General features: G+C 34.8%; 1 protein-coding gene across 5 annotated transcripts; it reads right to left on the bottom strand.

The window, feature by feature from the left end:
- Positions 1–6,026: 6,026 nt before the first annotated feature.
- On the bottom strand, positions 6,027–19,509 carry LOC138314445 (mucolipin-3-like). 5 transcript variants are annotated; one of them, XM_069254784.1, is made up of 14 exons: positions 19,373–19,509; positions 17,197–17,553; positions 15,752–15,943; positions 14,826–14,982; positions 13,247–13,334; positions 12,661–12,757; positions 11,086–11,182; positions 10,242–10,348; positions 9,547–9,702; positions 8,652–8,762; positions 7,908–8,030; positions 7,059–7,265; positions 6,339–6,439; positions 6,027–6,136 (listed from the first exon to the last, which is right to left on the bottom strand). In XM_069254784.1, the coding sequence occupies exons 2-14, from the start codon at positions 17,530–17,532 to the stop codon at positions 6,106–6,108; spliced, it is 1,803 nt and encodes a 600-aa protein (XP_069110885.1). In that variant the 5' UTR covers positions 17,533–17,553; positions 19,373–19,509; the 3' UTR covers positions 6,027–6,105. The 5 variants fall into 5 exon arrangements, with proteins under 5 accessions (XP_069110885.1, XP_069110887.1, XP_069110888.1 ...); XM_069254785.1 differs by having other exon boundaries at positions 6,033–6,136; positions 6,287–6,439; XM_069254786.1 differs by lacking the exon at positions 15,752–15,943.
- Between the last annotated feature and the right edge of the window lie 332 nt (positions 19,510–19,841).

Here is a 19,841-nt window from a genome sequence, read left to right on the forward strand (position 1 = left end):
CATTCGCTCTTGTTATCTTTTGAAACAGTACTGTATAGAAATGACGGAAATTCTTCGAATCCGCATGAAGGAAAAACAATGAAAGGTGTTGAGCGTGTTAGAAATTATTGGTCTCTATTCCTGGGTAATAGGCCTAGCAATGCTACCCCTCTGGAAGATTCCAGACACCCTTGGAGGAATTACATTATAGTAAGTGTTCTACAACCTCTATAGAAAATAAAATCAGACACATTAACATATTCCACAGTATTGCTTACGATTGCGTGCGATTCAAACATGCATGGACGATTAAAAAATGCTTACATATACTCTAGTAGGCATTGATTTCATTTGTTATTGAACAGAATATACGTCAGTTACCATATAGTGAAGGGGAAATTAAAGCCTAATGTCCACCTCAAGTGACGATATGAATATCGAATCTCGCACTAATTCGTGATCAGCTAATTTCAGAGCGATGGTTTGACGATGTCCATCTAAAGAGGGTGTTATGCTATGCTATATTATTCAGTCACAAACTCCAGTTGTACTTCTGTACTGTCATACAAAATTAAAGCAGAATATAGAACGGAAATTACAACCACTATGACTATAAAGCGATAATTAACGCTTTTAACCCTGAAAACGCATTTAGGCTCTTCTAAATAAAAAAATTAAACCAGTCCATTATGCAGTTTAAAGGGTGAATGAGTTTAAAGAGACTTTAGTTCGTGACAAGGAAGCGTCTATAAAAAAGGACATCCGCACTCGCAGGAACTCCAATCTATGCATCATCGACCATTCCATTGCTTGAACTGAGTTACTAGATTGATTAATCTTAACACCGGCTACCCTAACTCAAAGATTTCTCAAGCTATTGTAAAAAGTAGTACATTGTAATTCTTTAAGGTCTTGGTAAACGACATGACAGGTACATTCACGGTATATGATGATGGGATTCTTCCCGGAAATAAACTGTCTATATTGTGAACATTGCGGATCCAACAGTATATAGCGACATTTCATTCTACTACAATAACCCATGAGAATGAGCCTTGACCGAGACCTACGGTGATATAGGGAGGGTCTTCATCATCATCACCGAAGCAATGACCAACATGTTCAAAGCAATGTTCAAAGCAAGGACCAACATGTTCAAAGCAATGACCAACATGTTTAAAGCAATGGCCAACATGTTCAAAGCAATGACCAACATGTTTAAAGCAATGACCAACATGTTTAAAGCAAGGACCAACATGTTTAAAGCAATGACCAACATGTTAAAACAATGGCCAACATGTTCAAAGCAATGACTAACAAGTTCAAAGCAATGACCAACATGTTTAAAGCAAGGACCAACATGTTCAAAGCAATGGCCAACATGTTCAAAGCAATGGCTAACATGTTTAAAGCAATGACCAACATGTTAAAACAATGGCCAACATGTTCAAAGCAATGACTAACAAGTTCAAAGCAATGATCAACATGTTCAAAGCAATGACCAACATGTTTAAAGCAATGGCCAACATGTTTAAAGCAATGACCAACATGTTTAAAGCAATGACCAACATGTTAAAACAATGGCCAACATGTTCAAAGCAATGACTAACAAGTTCAAAGCAATGACCAACATGTTTAAAGCAAGGACCAACATGTTCAAAGCAATGGCCAACATGTTCAAAGCAATGGCCAACATGTTCAAAGCAATGACCAACATGTTCAAAACAATGGCCAACATGTTCAAAGCAATGACCAACATGTTCAAAGCAATGACCAACATGTTCAAAGCAATGACCAACATGTTCAAAGCAATGACCAACATGTTCAAAGCAATGACCAACATGTTCAAAGCAATGACCAACATGTTCAAAGCAATGACCAACAAGTTCAAAGCAATGGCTAACATGTTTAAAGCAATGACCAACATGTTTAAAGCAATGACCAACATGTTCAATTAAGACTGATCTCCGTCTGAAATATGTAGACTTTATCGATAGACAATCTCAAGCAAGATCTAGTTCAGGGAAGCAACTAAAGCGTTAAATACAACGTAGCAGGAGAAATTCACAGGGATCTGAGAATAAGTTACAGCTTCAACTATTTAACCTCAACAGCTAAGTTCAATGTGATAAAAAAATAATCCCTATAAAATTGAAATGACAACAAAATTTAAATGTTTTTCAATAGCTTTTCAGTTTACTTTCAATTATCCAGACATTTAAAAGATGTTTTCATAAGTTTCATAACCAAAATAGTTAATTCAACTACAATGTCAATCAGTAAAAAAGACCCACATTCATTTATGTAGATATTACTACACCAAGTCTAGGCTACATTTATTGGCTCATAGTGCAGATCACGATTAGCATTAGAATAATGGGAGTCGCTGTGGCAAAATGTAAATATATAATTATGGACCCACCAGAGTGACCTAAGACCAGTTTTAGATGTGTTAGGGATCTAGATAAAAAAACAACGATAAAAATCATACTCTATATTGTACTATATATGGGAAGGGTGGAAAGCACCCAGACCCAAATTTTTTAGCTCGTCTAGCTTTATCGGCCATAAAAAAACACATTTCTAGCACATCTTCATAAAAACGGTTACTATCGTTGGAAAGAGCGATAATTTTCCTTTTCCAAAATCATCCTACACATCTATACAAAGTGCCGTCACTTAGACAGGCCGAACAGAATAAAGCGCACGTGCGATACAATCTTCGAATTTATTTTTCTAGCTGACATCACAGGGATCTGAGAATTAGTTACAGTTTATATCATTATGACCCATAAACAATTTTTAGACGTTTTATAGGTCAAGATAAAAATAGGTAAAAATCATCGATTTATTACTTAGACTTCTAAAACTTCTATAAAAATGTTCTCTAGACACTATTGTTGGTCCATATTGATATAACTGTAACTAATTATCAGATCCCTGTGTCTAACACGTGCACGTGTGACATCGGGCGACTTGTGTAGAATTGACTGTAGGGACAGCAATTACACGTGTATATTGTATACAAGTGTAGGTAGGACACGACTAGCGACTGCAGGAGGAAACCACTTCCAGCCAACGTTAAAGTAAAGAAATATGATTCTGTCGAAAAACTAGGCAACGGATAATACAGACTCGAATATGGAGATCACTGGTTTAAAAAGAATACAGGTAAGAATGCATTATCAACATTTTAATTGCATTGCATTCTGTGAGCACAATGGATTGATTCGATTTCAGATTTGTTTTTATTTATGAAAACGAAAGGAATCGCCTATAATGTTGGCTTTTCATAGATGCATTTTAATATTGCACTAGACTATACGTGTATTATATACATATATAGACGTCAGTCTTACTCAAACGTATGTGACGGTAATATATTCCGGATATTTCTAAATAGTTTTGCAAAAATGTGTATGGGATCCGCGTTTTATGTGATCCAGGTCTTCGATGTGGTCTCAGCAGTGTACTACGTACCAGTAGGCCTATAGAGCGGCAATGCTAAATGCCCAATACTTCCCAATTACACCCAATTATACCCAAATATACCAAATAATACCCATTTATATCTATTACTACCCAACTATACCAAATACTACCCAATAATACCCAATTGTACCAAATTATACCCAACTATACCAAATACTACCCACTTATACCAAATACTACCCATTTTCCCAGTTATACCAAATACTACCCATTTATACCCAATTATACCCAATTATACCAATTAGGCCCAATTATACCAAATACTACCCAATACCACCCAATAGTACCCATATTACTCCATTTGACCCACTAGTACCAAATAATACCAATAAATCTAATATACTAGGGTTTTTTTTTTGTAACATATGTTAAAGTTGTATTTCTTGTAATTTTCGCTGTAACGATATGTCGTTTTAACATCTGATATTTGAATATGGACATGTAACTTGATGATTTAGCTCCCCAAAACCATATGTCAGTCTATAGAAGAGCCGAAATCTAGGTAATATATTCCTGGTTGTGAATAAAACGCCTTCAATCTCCGCCATATTCAGTACCTTCGGGTTTTGTCGGAATTCCGAATCGTATCACGTGACTGATGTCCACACGTCCTGCACGTGGTGATCCAGGTAACTAGCGTAAGCGCACATGTGTTTGTTTACGTTTTCCTTCAGGCTAATATGAGCAAATCGTGCTTGTTTATGTCCACAGTGCGAGTATTTGAAACATCTAATTCACACATTGCCGTAATTTAATATTGTGTGTATAAAAATTGTAATGTGCGAGCATTAGTTTCTGTGTAAATCCAGTCTGCTATGGTCGACCACGTGTTTTGTTGGTTTCACAACTCTCGTGTTACTTCGAGATTGTCGCGACGATGTTCGGAAGAGTTCGGCATCTTTCGAGCCTATTTTTTACGTGTACACGTTAAAAAGATTTTTTCACTTTTATAATTAAAATACTTCCAGTGCTGCAACTTAATAAAAAGTGGTAAAATTAGAAAGTTTAAACCTCGGACAGACGGAGAAAAATGTGTATAGCACCTATACAGTTTTTACTATGACAAAAAGAGCGAAAGTGATAGACCATACAACTTTAAATTAAAGTATACTTTACTGTAGATTATGCAATTAATTTTGTGTAAAATTGTGTGTTTTGAAGCCAAATATCGTCCGGAAATGACCAAACACAACAATTAAATACCGAATACTACCTATAAATAGCTAATTTACCATTCTTTGGCGACATAATCAATTTAAGTACGTTAAATTTAAGTATATTTTACCTTGAAAAATTAATTTTAATACAGATATGTGTTTTGAAGATATCGGCCGGAAATTACTTAGTACTGGCCATCACAAGGACTAAATGTCTAATACTCCCTCAACCTTTACTAAACTGTTTTAATATACTGATACATACAAAAGCTATTATTAGACTAAATTATGTATTTGTCTCATACACTATTCCCTTGTCTCGCACGTCCTGCTAATTCAATGGTCATGTTCATCACAGAATGAAAAAGACAGTCTTTTACATTCAAATATATTATTTTAGATTCGACATTTCAAATAATTCAGCGATTATGATTGTGATTCCATGTCCGTTTTGTTTTACTTCTCTTCGAACCGCGTGTTCTAGTTTGATCTTGTATCATTTCTCAATAATTCAACATTTTCTACCACTAAGTTAGGCATTCATGTATTGTTGAAATTCCAGGAAGTTAACCACTGACACGGACCCTATATTACAAATGTACATGCATGTACATTGTACGTATACATGTTACATAATCTATGAATTTACCTACGCAGGGGTGTAGAGATCGTAAGTGATCGGAACCCCTGGAGTATCGAGGATGAACCGTCGGATACTTAATAAAGACTATGTATGGATATCCTTTCTAGCCCATTGTTATGAATTCTGATTTTTGTCCAAGTCTTCTGATATATAAACATCGTTTTGAAGTAAATATACGGTATTGTTTACATAACATAGATACATTGTTATCGGATTCACATACACAAACGTCATGAGGGATTGTAAAATGTTCAGTTGAGATGCTTTCATTATAAGAACGCCATGAAAAATAATAAATACTGCTTTATTGAGCAACAACTTTTACTTTACTTGAAAAAAATCTCAATTCCAATACGTCGAATTGTAAAACAAAATTGTGTAAATAACATAATGATAACAATGAAGTAGTTGAAAAGAGAGCATTTTGGATACCAGTACGTTACATCGGCAGTATAAAGTATCTCCCATTCAAAGAGAGTCAGGCCAACACCCATGCATGTACTCAGTTTGCATATTATGACGCATGGGGCCATATTTGGACATAAGGCAAAAATAACTAAATAACTAAATAAAAAAAAATAAAGTCTAATCATTAAGGCAAGTTTAGCGGTCTACAGATACAATATGACCGTCGGATACTTAAATAAAGTAAGCATTAAAGTTAATTCAGCATTTCAAATTATTTAACGAGTTTGATACATTTCATATAACATATTCACCAGTGTAAGATACAGAGTATCTATTGTCTTATGGTCTTTGGTTTTGTTGATCCTGTCTCGACCGTCAGGTCATTCTGGCCACGTACACATTAAAATTTCCGACAGCACTTTGGAATTACTTGCAGCACAAATTGTTTGTATGGCAACTGTAAAAAGATAATAAATATAATTAATCCCTTATTTATGGGTAATGTGAAATTTCAATAAAACACATTTATATTTATGTATTTTCGTGGTTTTTTTTTCATATCATGATCAGCAATAATCTAAGAAAATTTCCCCCCAGGCACACTTACAGTGTATATTGGGTAGTATGGATGTTAAACACACTAGTAGACAGACTCTCACCATTTACATGTGTCTGTATTACACTTGCTACAGTCGAGGGTGAAAATCTCTTTATCTGACTTCCCGATAAACTCCCGAAGGTCACTTCTGTGCTCGCCGTCCTGGAAAAAACCAAAAATCGTCAAATATACTTTTACATCCGGAACCCCACTAAAATATCTATTATATCTGTCTAGTGTTTAGTCCGTAAGGAACAGTAGTATAAATCACAGAAATATTGTCACCAGGATTTTGTCATTATTGTCGACAAACGATGATTAAAGTGGTAATCAAAACTGAAATAATTAAACAAACTGACCTGGTAGGTTATATTGGACAATCAAAATGATCGTGGTTCATATTAGATCTGAAAACTATTTAATATATAAACCATGTCAAATATTAAAATGATCTAGGTCTGACGACAGAGAATAGATGTTCCCTTGTGACAGCGACATGTATCCTGCCAGTCGAGGCTAAATCCAACTTCAGGTTTTATGGTGGCTGCTGCGGAGGTCATTCCCAACAGTAAACAAAACATTCAGATCGACCAGTACTGTAAACATGGGCATTTTCACGAGAGTTAAATTTTGCGATTTGCGCACATAAAACTTTCTTGGTGTTGTTATTTTCTTCGTGTAATTAGCGAAAATTTTCCCCTCGCGTAAATTTCCACTTATTTGATTTACGGTAGCATGAGCTGTGTGTTCCGGAATGATGAGCGTCTTACTGAACACGTACCATGATGTCCTCGTATGTTGTGTTATATATGGCGATGAACACGTTCAGCGTGATGATGGTGAAGAGGAAGATGAACACTGTGATGAACACGAAATTGAACCAGTAGGCAATTTGGTTTCCTTCATCAACAGCAGTCATGGTTACGTAGACTTCATCGCCATTCATCAGAGCCAATAAACACTGGAATGTAGCCGTGAAGGACAGGAACTGGGTGCAGAAAACAGACAGGGTGAATGGTATTTATTCCATATTGATGCATGTATATCAAAGAAAAAAATCATGTGATACAATTCACAGCATTTGATCTGCGTTTTCGTTAAAACACGATAAACAACAGACACCTGTTAGGTACCCTCTATATCTAAAGCTAGTATCTTTTGTAACTTTGAAAAAATAACTCACTCGTGTGGAATAAATTCCATATCCAACAACCACGAGTCGTGTGACCTGTTTCTACCACAATTATCCGCTTTTAGCCGATAAAAATACGATGAGGATAAGTACGCTATCCAACAGCAGTTTTGGCGCCAAGCAGCGATCACAGCATAGCATGACGTCACTCGATTATTGATGACGTTGACAAATGATGACACGACACTGAGAAAGACGTAGTTCGGTCAAAGTTCATCGTGTCAGCCAATTAGAATGCGTACAGAGTTTATACCACGTGTGGTATAAGCAAATTGTTAATCAACAGCTGCATCGTTTATTTGATACCCTGAGAGTTGAATAACACTGACTATATCATATACAGGATCTAGGGGGAGAAAAATGATATGGATAATAAGTCTTAATTGCGAATAAGTAAGTAAGAATTTGAGTTTGAATTAACAAGGTTATTTTTTGTACCTTTATATGATGTGGCCCTAGCACCGCCCATGCATACAAGGCGAATCCAATGTACATGACGAAAATGCACATCAGGAACCTAACAACAGATGAGGCAGACCTGTCCAACACAAGAAACAGCAACTGGAAAATATCAAGCAAAATATCAAATGAAAAGCTGATTTCCCTTTTTGTTGCATTCTAGATCTGTAACCATGGCGAGAAGAGGAACGATACTTCCTCTCCCAGATACATTGTCATGATAGCTACTCTTTTGTTTAATTTCTATAATTTTAGTTTTACAGATTTCGTCTGTGGCATTCGACCGTGTCAATTGTAGAATATATATTGCTGTTTAGTATGCGACTGAGTGTTTTTATAATATGTTTTAAATGGAAATTAAACAACATTTTACAGTGTCGAACTTACCACTGGAAAGATAGTCAGACACACCATAGCCTATAAAAGTGGTAAGTTCTGCGTAGCGCTTAGCATTATACAATACAATACAATAATATGAATTTAGAGTCGCTTATTGGATACAAATCAATGTAACATTCGCTCTTCAGAGCTATTATTGCGCAAACAACTATTAAGGGAAAGCGAGCTAGCTTGACAGTTGTCAATATAATGTGTTCTGTGTCTCTGACTTCATGATTCAATGAAATAGCATTAATTTATAATAAGAGTCATACACGAACCCACCATACACGGAAGGCCGTCCTTAAATACCACTGGCTGTCACAGTCAACCTATAGACCTTACCATGAACACTTTGTTGAAGGCGAGGTAGTGTAGAGATAGAATCCATAGCATCATACAGCCTAGGCCTAGCAGAATCCCACACACATCTAGTCCGTCTGAGGTGGATAGATGCTGCAATATAGAAATTAAATTTATACCACTTAATAAAATTCTCGCATATTGAATAGTTTTATATTTATAGGGATGCACAAAAATGGCTTGGTACTACCATTGTCATTATTTGGCAACGAACAAAGAAGGAAGTCGTCGATCATTGAATGATATAGAAGTATTTCAATAAAACTGTCAACAGGAAATTAGTTTCTATTGGAGATTTTCAAAATATATATATGTAAAAAATACAGCAGACAATGATGTTTCTGGTGACGAGATACACGACGAGGTGTCCCAATTAATGACATTTTTTGTCATCTTCGTTCAAATAATGCTGCTATGGTCCTTTTCTTATTGAATTTGTATAGTTATGAAGGATGATTATGAAAGAAGAGAGCGATGATTTTCGTTTCTGAATTATCTGACACAACTATACAAAGTGTCGTTACTAAGACAATAAAAGCCCCGTTTCAACAAAGATGACACAAACTTGTATTTATCGGGTTTTAGAAATCCATGGTGAAACATTAATGTATGCATGAGGTAATACTTTAAAATTTCATTGGTTGAATGAAAATGAAAGTTGTTACATTCCTTGCGGGACACCTCGTTGTTTATCTTAATAGCATAATCCACACATCAGATATACCCATGAGAAAATGCATAATATACGCAAATATGCCATTATGGATTTCTAAAACCCAATTGAGGACTTTTGTGTGATTTCTGTTGAAATGGGAACCAGCTATAGACTGAGAGGGAATGAAACTTTCCTCTTGTAATTATACTAAAGCTCACTTACCCCGACGTCATAACTTATCTTTATGCAGGAACCGATGATTGTTAGAAGGCCGCTGATAGTGATCATGACGTCACGGAAACGTAATATTTCCCAGCCCCCTCTCCTTGACAACGGCTTACAGTCTTTATATTTGTGCAAGAAGAAATGCTTCACTTCCTGCAAAAAAAAACCCCGCTTTGTCATCTTTATCAAGGATATGTAAATTTCACTGATTGTTTTCAGAGTGTATTCAGTGGAATTAGTAATGGATAAAATCTACAAAGAAGAAGAAAATGGTGCATTCTACGTTTCTTTTTGTCATGTTTTATGAACGGAATATCAATATCATTCGTTGAAAGTTTTAGCTTATTTTCTGGAGTATATTGACAAAATGTGACTGGGGAAAATATAAGACAGAGCCATTATACAAGGGCTTAACGCGTTGGCAAATTATAACTGTCAAATCCATCGATGAATGGATTGTTTTCATTGGTAAAACAAAGAATATGAAACCAGTGTTCATTTCATAGGATATTTTTTGAAAGATTTTAAGATTAATTTTTTTTAAATAACTGATATATTCTTCGTGTTGGAAAGAAGCAACTGCTTTGTTATGACAGTGTTATTTAACTTTGCTCTCAACATTCACACTTGGAAGAGAAAAATATGCTAATCATATGATATCAGTAAAAAAAAAGTACAAGATAATTACTCACAAGCCAGAGTATATAGGAGTTGACAAAGGAACGGACACTTCCAATGATACTACAGATGTTCACAGCGAATACAAAGATGAGTAAGACTATATTGACAGAACTTTCTTCTGTTTTAGAAAGAAAAGATAAACAATAAGATATGGATAACAAAAAGCTGAAGAAGCATTGAAAAATAAAGGTATTGTGTTTGAAATATTCAGTATATTATTGACTCAACCACAATGATAGTTTTCTCATTTTACAGCTTTAAATGTTATGTTAACTATAAAAAATGGCATTGACAAAATTTTCACTTTTGAATGTTGAGGATGGTTACCATAACAACTACAACTGCAATACTACACATGTACATACAAACACATACACACACACACACACACACACACACACACACACACACACACACACACACACACACACACACACACACACACACACACACACACACACACACACACACAACGATTTAACGAATTCCGTGGCTAAAATGGCGAACATAGTCCTCTGTTTTTATCTCTGTGACATTGACCTTGAAATAGAGGAGATTAAATTAGGTAACATATTGATATATGTAGAACCATGAAATATTTCCTTTTTAAAAAACGTACATGTTATTTTTTTTGTAAACCCAATTGTCTTAGTTAGGACTTACCTTCCTTTTATGTATTATGACGTCAACAAATACATGATGTCATCAATGTCAATATAAGCAAAAGTTGAGTATGTGATGATAAACTGAACTAAACGTGTCATTTTTTTGTGTTTTTGCTTTTTTTTTCTTTTTTTTTATTGGTACTAGCGTAAATTCACACCTGAAAACAAGCTAGTAATACGTAGTACTTACGCCGAGTGTTCAAATCTCCTTCACATTCAAATCCTTTGATCGATGTGGTCAAGGTCACTGGAATCTGGCCATGAATATCGTAGTTATCAAAAGTTACCTGGTTAAACAATGATACAACATATAAAATAAGTTAATCAAATCGTTGTTGTTATTGCTAGAGGCTTGTCTACAGGCCTTCTCACTAGTAATCATACATGATATCTAGAAAAAAGAAACCAATTAAATACAAATGAAGCACAAAAACAACAAGCAAAAATTTTATCAAAACTAAGAGTCTGTCAATTTACAATCTTTAGCCAAAACAAAACCAACAAGGAAAGATAATACTTTCCAATCAATCCAATGAAAGGTAAGGCCTGCGGTCAAGATCTAATTCATAATGAATATTCATTAAGGAGGGAACAAGTACGTTTATTATAGCAGTAACCAAAATGTTTAGCAAACCTTATCACTTGGTAAAATATCATAATAATGGAACCTGGGACTAATCACTTCCTGTTATAAGTCAAGAGATCCTGATGACCCCAATAATTCCAGAGGCCTCAGTGTCACCAGATACATATAACAATTTCATGAGCAATCATCAGTTTGATTTAAGAAGCGGTCTTCATACCGTGAACAATGTGTGAAAACCTGATTTAACTCAAGACAGAAATTATACGAATGCTTTATTGATTTTAACATGATAACTTCTGGTAATGGAGAACATAGTAAGATTTATAAGATGGTAGAAAGTACGCATGCAAACCCAAAATGCGCTTGCAGACTGTCCGATGTCGTTAACACCCAATTGTGGGCTTAAACAAAGGGTTAACCTAAGTCCAACATTATTTAACATTTATATGGATGGTTTTTACCTTCTTGATAATGCTGCAATATCACACAGTTTGCCATAGTACCATCTACGTTCTAGCAATTTATGGTTCATTAACTAATAAGGTCAAGGTCTAAGTTTTTTAGCTTATAGTTTTAAAAATGAATTTCTTACGACCATAACTCTTTACAATTTAATGGACGACATGCTCACTCTGGGTCTCTTTAACAATATTAATGAGACTGTTCTTTGCTGTTATGTAACTGTATGATTTACCTTCAATGTGTTGTTAAATTATGGTCTTATTTTTATGGAGTGACCGCCAATTAGTATTCACATGTCAAAGTGTTTATTATCTTTCCGAGGCAATAATCTGTCATTGATAAGCTTGTCAGAGTAGGTTTATTTTATACCAAAGTGTACGATATATTGTCAAGTCGTTTAACTGTGATAGCATCTTTTATGCAAACAGTATTGATATCATCCGGGTTTACCTATTGGACAATAGTCATTTTAACATAAAAACCCATTCCTGATTCATGAACATCAGTTGGATCTCCAACCTTCATAGCGGTCACTACGGATATTTGACGATATTTCTTGGATTACCAAATAGTGAACTGTGTGTTTGAGATATGATTGCCGTTTAATTTTGGCAACACGTCTTCTTGTTAAATTTTGTGTAATTGAGCAATATTGTTATTTGTTGTACATTGTATATGTGACATCAATAATCACGTTATAGACAAAAAAAGACCTACCCGTCCGATGATTTCGAAGCACTCCGTTTGTCTTTCTTCACGCCTCATGTCCAAATGTACAGATGCTACACTGAAGTCTAACGTCAGCTCCAACAGTCTTAAAAATGTCCATATTGCTTATTTATTAGGATAACTGGTAAGCATTTTACTAGGTGTTCATGGCATAAATAAGAAACAACGCATCAAAATACATTACGAGAGCAGCGAAGGTACCTATTTAAGGTACAAAAAGAAAGGTCTTGATAATACAAGACATTGCACATGCAGTGTTCTCTGTTGGTTTCATGCGAAGGAATGTTGGATTGCGGAGAAAATATGCTTCCCACTGTGATCGAATTATATAAATATTATAGTGCATATTTTGAAAACATAACAATAAACAATTTTCGTAAATGATGTAAAGTTAGATTAGGGTTTTTTCACATTGCTAACTCACAATTCGAACCCTTTTACGTTATTTCTATAATAACCAGTACCATTGTACTCGACCACACAAACGTTTATATTTATGTTAAGACACTAATTATCTTTGAAGAATCCAAAAGAACAACAAACAGCTGTGTTAGGTCAACAGTAGTCCACCAACCTCACTAGAACTCCATTCTCACTTTTAAGCAGATCGTCGAGGCTGGGGTCAAAGCCATATTCGGTGGTATTACCAATGTTCCTACACTCTGAAACAAACGTTTGTCTGAATAACGAATTATCACAACGGCATCTTGGGGTTTTTTGGAAAAGGAAAAGGTTTTCTTGCTCAACATAATATTTTTTGCGGATACTTTTGGGATATCTTTTAGATATATAAATGATATAATGCCCTAAAATTCATACTATTAAAGTAAATGATCATAAAGTTAGCATTAGGGGTTTTGTTATACACATTGCTACACTCACTAATTCGAAACTCCTTTTAAGTTATTTCTATAATACCAGTACCATTGTACTCGACCACATAAACGTTTATATTTATGTTAAAGGCCCACTACCTTTCCGAAACGGCTTTTAATTTTTTAAATGGGAATGTAAAACAAGATCGATAATTTTGTAGAGTCGCAAAAGTTATTAACTTACCGTTAATAATACATTTATCATCACCTTCTGAACGATTTGATTAAAATAAATAAATTGCTTATTTTTATAACGCGGGTCGTCTTATGTTTTTCGCCGTCGTCTTAAATACCGCGCGGTAGTTGACTATCACTGCGCCAGACGGCGAAACAGCGAATTGACTCTCCACTGTTTCATATATTTCGCAGGATCTCTTGCATATGTTTGGTGTCGTAACCTTATTTTAGGTCATCTGTATGCATTTTCTGATGTTATTAATGTTTTTTAAGAAACCTCTTTTTTTTTTGCTCCGGAAAGGTAATGGGCCTTTAAGACACTAATTATCTTTGAAGAATCCAAAAGAACAACAAACAGTTGTGTTACGTCAACAGTAGTCCACCAACCTCACTAGAACTCCATTCTCACTTTTAAGCAGATCGTCGAGGCTTGGGTCAAAGCCATATTCGGTGGTATTACCAATGTTCCTACACTCTGAAACAAACGTTTGTCTGAATAACGAATTATCACAACGGCATCTTGGGGTTTTTTGGAAAAGGAAAAGGTTTTCTTGCTCAACATAATATTTTTTGCGGATACTTTTGGGATATCTTTTAGATATATAAACGATATAATGCCCTAAAATTCATACTAAAATCCAAATATTTCAAAATAGTGAAGTTCAATTGTTAGAAAAATCTGATATCACAAAAATTGACATATTTGCTTTTATTCAGTTAATTTTCAGGAAAATCGAAGATTATCACAAAAGAACAATTGAAAGGTAAATAATTTATAATGTCAGAAATGTTTTGGTTCATATTCATTTCTTCATGAATTCTGGTTATTTCAAGTTCATTTTTCCTTATACGATATCGATTATCATATATAATACTCTTAACTTATGACCAATAAACGTATTGTGGATGTTTAAACAACATAGTTTAATTGTTAAAAAGAGCGCATGTTATGATTCAATATATAAATATACGGTACGTTTATCCGTAGACTAAGATGTTGTATCTTTAAAAGTCTATCACTTTATTTACACATTCAATTGATTGAGGTCTCTCAAAGATATCACAGACATCAGTTGAAATATAAAATGAAACAAAATTTACGCGTTTCACGTGTCCTGTCTATGGATATCGATGGAGGATCGGATGTCTTATTGAAGACGCCATATTTGAAATAAGTTATGCACATCACCAGAGGACTGCTGGCATTGTCATTATTCAGGAAAAAAGGTCCGACGGCTTTCGTGGGGAGAGAGTGAATCTAAACAAATAAATAAAACAAATGTAATTACAAATAGGTAAAAATAAACAACATATGCAAATCGTGTGGTTCTTTTTTTCTTTCATTATTCTGGTATATTGTTTTTGCTCCTTTTCAGTAAGATTTCGTCGACGTGAGGTTTCGGCAAGGTGACATGGAGACAGACAGGTCTCTATAGGGTTCCAATAGCTTCATGAACTCGGATGTGACCTATATGTATATTGTAGATGTTACCGATGAAACCAGCAATTTTAATACTGTTATGATTGAGCTAAGTTCATTATGAGGAAAACTATACCTAATGTTAAGATTGTTGTAAACATTTAGACTATAAGACGCTTATACATTTAAAGATGCTCCACCGCCGACAGAGCATAAATGATATTCATCATTTGAACAATAATTGGTGTTTTATCGTGTATATTTATGTCTAGTTGACACAAAAATAATATAAAATAATTTGTTTCGCCTTTGGTGCATGCGCAATCAGTACTTCATTCCATATAGGATATAGTGACACAGGATTTTTTCGGGATGCAATTAATTATATTTCATGTTTTTTAACTTGAAGTAAAATTAGAAGCTCAAACTTTTCAATGGTGGTAATGGTGTAAAGTCAGTAACTTTAGTAACTGAAGAAAAATGCTAAATCGCCTGCTCCTGTTTTTGATAGTGAAAAATTACCATTTGTCAGCGGTGGAGCATCTTTAAGCTATTTTGCTATCAACTAAGTAGCATACCCCTTGTTTTATCACTATTACAAGCATACCCCCTGTACAACATGGTGAACGTGGTCCTTCATATCGTCAATAGTATAGACAGCGTATGTGCCTGTGGTCGGTGGATAAGGCATAGTCTCATAATCCTTGGACCAGTCTCTCAACAGTAGATGCTTCAACGCAACGTTGTTCCGGTTCAGAAAAGTAGCGAACTGTGATCGTTCGTTTGCAAAAATTACTAGCTGTTACAAAATGAAATAAAAATGTGTTTAACAAGACGACAATGTTTTTTGGATTACGATTTAAAGCGAAAATCGTATCTAGTCTTATTGGGCTACTACATCATTAGTTACTGTATGATAAATCGTCATCTCATTGTTTATTCTAAAGTTGATAACCGAATGTCAAATTTACAAAGCAATCTAAAGGTACCAAAGACATGTGGGATAGTTAGCGCATCGTGTGTTGGACTAAATTAGACAGGAACCGTTAATCCAACAATGTTTTTAGTCAGCATTGTCTGGCGCTGTGTCTGATGGTAACAAGGGAAGTGATACAAATATCACAATGTAGTAACAACGTGCCCTCTGCTCTATGTTTACGGATTCTGGTATTGACCATGGTATGGGTTCGGTGTGTGACCTAGAGGTCACGCGACTAGTTTTAAGATATACGATAATGGGTATAACTGGAGTTACGGATCTATCAGTAAAGGAATCGTTATCAAAATCAAAATGAACCTTACTGCATTAGAACTAAGGTGACAGAACATGTGGCCTAACTAATGATGCTTTACATGAAGGATCATCCTTATGCACGTATACTCTATGCTAAATATCAATCCCACTATTAGATATGCAAATAGAGCTTCACAGCATGAAGCATTTGATGATTGCAACCATTTTAGGCATAGAGTATTATAAGACCCTTTCATATGTGGATATGAAGGATAGGGTTATTCTACCCGAGGGTCACAAAATGTAGTAAAACCCGAGGCTTGCCGAGGGTTTGGCAACATTTTGTGATCCCGAGGGTAGAATATCCCTATCCTTCATATCCACGTATGAAAGAGTATTTTTCTTTCATACCTCGAAGTTTTATTAAAATTTTACAACTATAATATCCTGCCATTTTGAAATAAATTCGAAGAATTCCGTTGTTTGCATCTGTTATAGTAAAACCAGTTAAGTTTGTGAAAAAAATGTTAAAATTTCACCTAGGAAATCAAAATTTTGTTTACGGCGTGATGTCATGAGGCTTTATTGCATGGGTAGCCATGTAATACAGCCTCAAGCGGCATGAGTGTATTGTCCTAGACCAGCCAGTATTACTCCCATAGATATGAAAGAAATATGTATGTGGTTATGGTCCAGTGAGGTCGACTTAAATTATTGTTTTTGTCACATTATAAATTAGATATTATATGATTGGAAAGCAATTTCTGTAATTTTGCAGGTGGGTAAAATTAGTTAAAATTTATTTAATATGGTTTTACCTGACTGGTGACAAGTACTATGTTGAACAGCAGTAGCACCATCTTGTAAGGAATTTTCTTTACAATCATGTTATTTCTACAACATCGTGCCATGGTGTGACTGAAATGTATTTTCAATTGATCTCTCAAATTTTCCTCTGTTTTTTCCCAATTACAGCATGGCGTTTGGTTCTCTTCTTGTTCGTCAGTAGTTTCATGCGGGCCGACATTTACGGGTTGCTGTAGAGGTGTAGGTTTCAGGTTAACAGTAACTTCTCCTACGTCAGCAGAAGCCGTACCATGTTTCTGTCCAATCGGATTAGATGGTACGTCATTCTTTTGGTCTTCTTCATCCATATTTTTTTCTTGGTAGAAATTCTGAAATAACACCAGGAGTTTTAATCAATTGTGTGGTATAGATTGCAAATGACACATACTACATTGATATAATACTGTTCTTCTAGAAAACTTCTTATTTAGACCGTAACTTTTGTGAATTTTGTGTCTTTTTGTGATTTCGAAGATAGAATGTTTCAATTATCTCTATCCTCGTATTTATGAAAGGGTATATTTCTTTCATACATCGATATGTTTGTTATTACAATGTTAACATAAAGATATGCTGCTATTTAAAAAAAATCTGCTGTGATACTTTTCCAAGAAATACCGAGGCTGGAAATAAATCCTATATACATGTACTATATTTATGTCCTTCACGATCACTTGGTTTCTCTGCTCATACGACACGAAATACCCATGAGTATAATGACACAATGATACAAATCCACAGTATAATACATGTACATACCATTCAGTTACGTAATAACTTATGTTTATTGAGTCTCTATATTACCAGTGTCACTACAACTATCATTGTTGTGGTAAAAGCCGTTTGACAGGCAGCTGTTAAAATAACACTGGGTATTGTTTAATAATTCAATTTTGCTTGTTACGAGCATTTTCATTGGCTTAAAAATTTACTTTATCAGCCCATAAAGGAAAAAATGGCGTCGCCGTTTATAACGTTGCTTCTGATTGGCTGAGATGACGGCGTAATGATTTCATAGACAAAAGAGTCCCATAATGAATTTTGAATATTGAAGAGATTATCTTTAGTAAATTGAATTATAAGGATTAATTTGAATATATTTTTTATGTTATGGAGATATAACACAAAAATCTGAGTGTACTCTCATCATAAACCGCTTCGCGGTTTATTTAGAGTACACTCAGATTTTTGTGTTATATCTCCATAACATAAAAAATCTATTCAAGTTAATCCTTAAATAAAGCATATCATATATGTGTTGAGCCTGTCAATGGCTAGAGTTACCATGGTCATCCACCTATTGTACTCCCTACTAATGTGAACAAGCTGTGTTACAGATGTATATTCGACTGGCCAATACTAAAATAGGAAACTCGTTGGAAAATTGTTGATATTCTTTTTTATTTGAAATATCAAATATGTATTATGAAAGTTGCTGAATTACATGTTTAGATTCAAGGCTTTTTTATTATTCACATTTTATTGATTTTTTATCTTAAACATACCATACCAAGACATGTACTTCAATGTAGATCAAACTGACAAATGTAACTTAGTAATTTGTATACTGTCTAACTTAGATTGTATTGTGTTGTATATAAATGCGGAAAGAATGACAATACCTACTGCATTTCCTTATCTGTGGTAATAATTTATACGTTATGTGAGCCTTAATATTCTAGTGATGTCGGTATGTTAGTTTTCTCAGTAGGGTGATCGTGCACGTGTACTTAAGTTACGCCACATCCCGTTTTATATAAACTCAGTACATTGCAGTGTGATAAGATCAGGTAAAGGTAAGCCTACACTTATATGTACACGTAATTTTCTACAGACATAACAAAACAGTGTTTGTCGATTTTTCCATACCCCGCCCCCTTCCAACAATCTTCACGTTCCTGCCAAAACGTTAACACTTAAAGCATGATCCCGAATTTAAATATAAAACTATTTTATACTGGATAAATACGTTACATACGAAATTTGCCTGCACCGATGTTCTTTACTACTCAAATAGGTAAGGTTTAAATAAAGTCGCTAGCCTACCCCACACTGGTCTATAGCTACCCGACATACTTAATTACTAGGTACAGTGTGCATTAGTATATAAAGGTACAATACCAATTTGTACAGGTACAATAGACTTACCTGCAGATAATGTGTATTGTATTTGATGATACAGCTTCTCAGGAATATGCTTGGTGTCTTTGAAGTCTAAGACGTCTTGGACAGCAGACGGGCTTTCCACGAATGTCACGCATGACTGCTCACTTCCAAGTAACAAATAGGGGTGTAATGCATATAGTGTTACGGGGCTACTATGATTCAACGGACCAGAATGAGTATTAAATACACGAAGATAACCGAGGTTTCGTTATGGGGGAGGGGTTTATATTATTAGAATATGGCTTGCTAACACACAATAAAACTCTACATCAAAGTTTCTTAGTTTCAAATAAAATAATTTTGCCATTCACATATGTATTGCATTGAAAGAAAAATGATAAGCACTCACAATGATTACCTCAGATAAAATTTCGACAGATGGTGAGATTTACACGACATAAGTTATGATTTAACTGGCTGCATCGACGACTTCAATTTGTTTGCACATTAT

Source organism: Argopecten irradians, chromosome 2 (genome assembly GCF_041381155.1).
Source record: "Argopecten irradians isolate NY chromosome 2, Ai_NY, whole genome shotgun sequence".
Taxonomy (NCBI): Eukaryota; Metazoa; Mollusca; class Bivalvia; order Pectinida; family Pectinidae; genus Argopecten; species Argopecten irradians.

Excerpts from the sequence above, each read along its gene's own strand:
- LOC138314445 (XM_069254784.1), bottom strand. The coding sequence starts at position 17,532 with ATGGATGAAGAAGACCAAAAGAATGACGTACCATCTAATCCGATTGGA. Across the intron at positions 15,944-17,196 it reads TAGTACTTGTCACCAGTCAG|CTAGTAATTTTTGCAAACGA; the intron begins GTAAAACCATAT and ends ATTTTGTAACAG. Across the intron at positions 6,440-7,058 it reads CAACATACGAGGACATCATG|GACGGCGAGCACAGAAGTGA; the intron begins GTACGTGTTCAG and ends GGTTTTTTCCAG.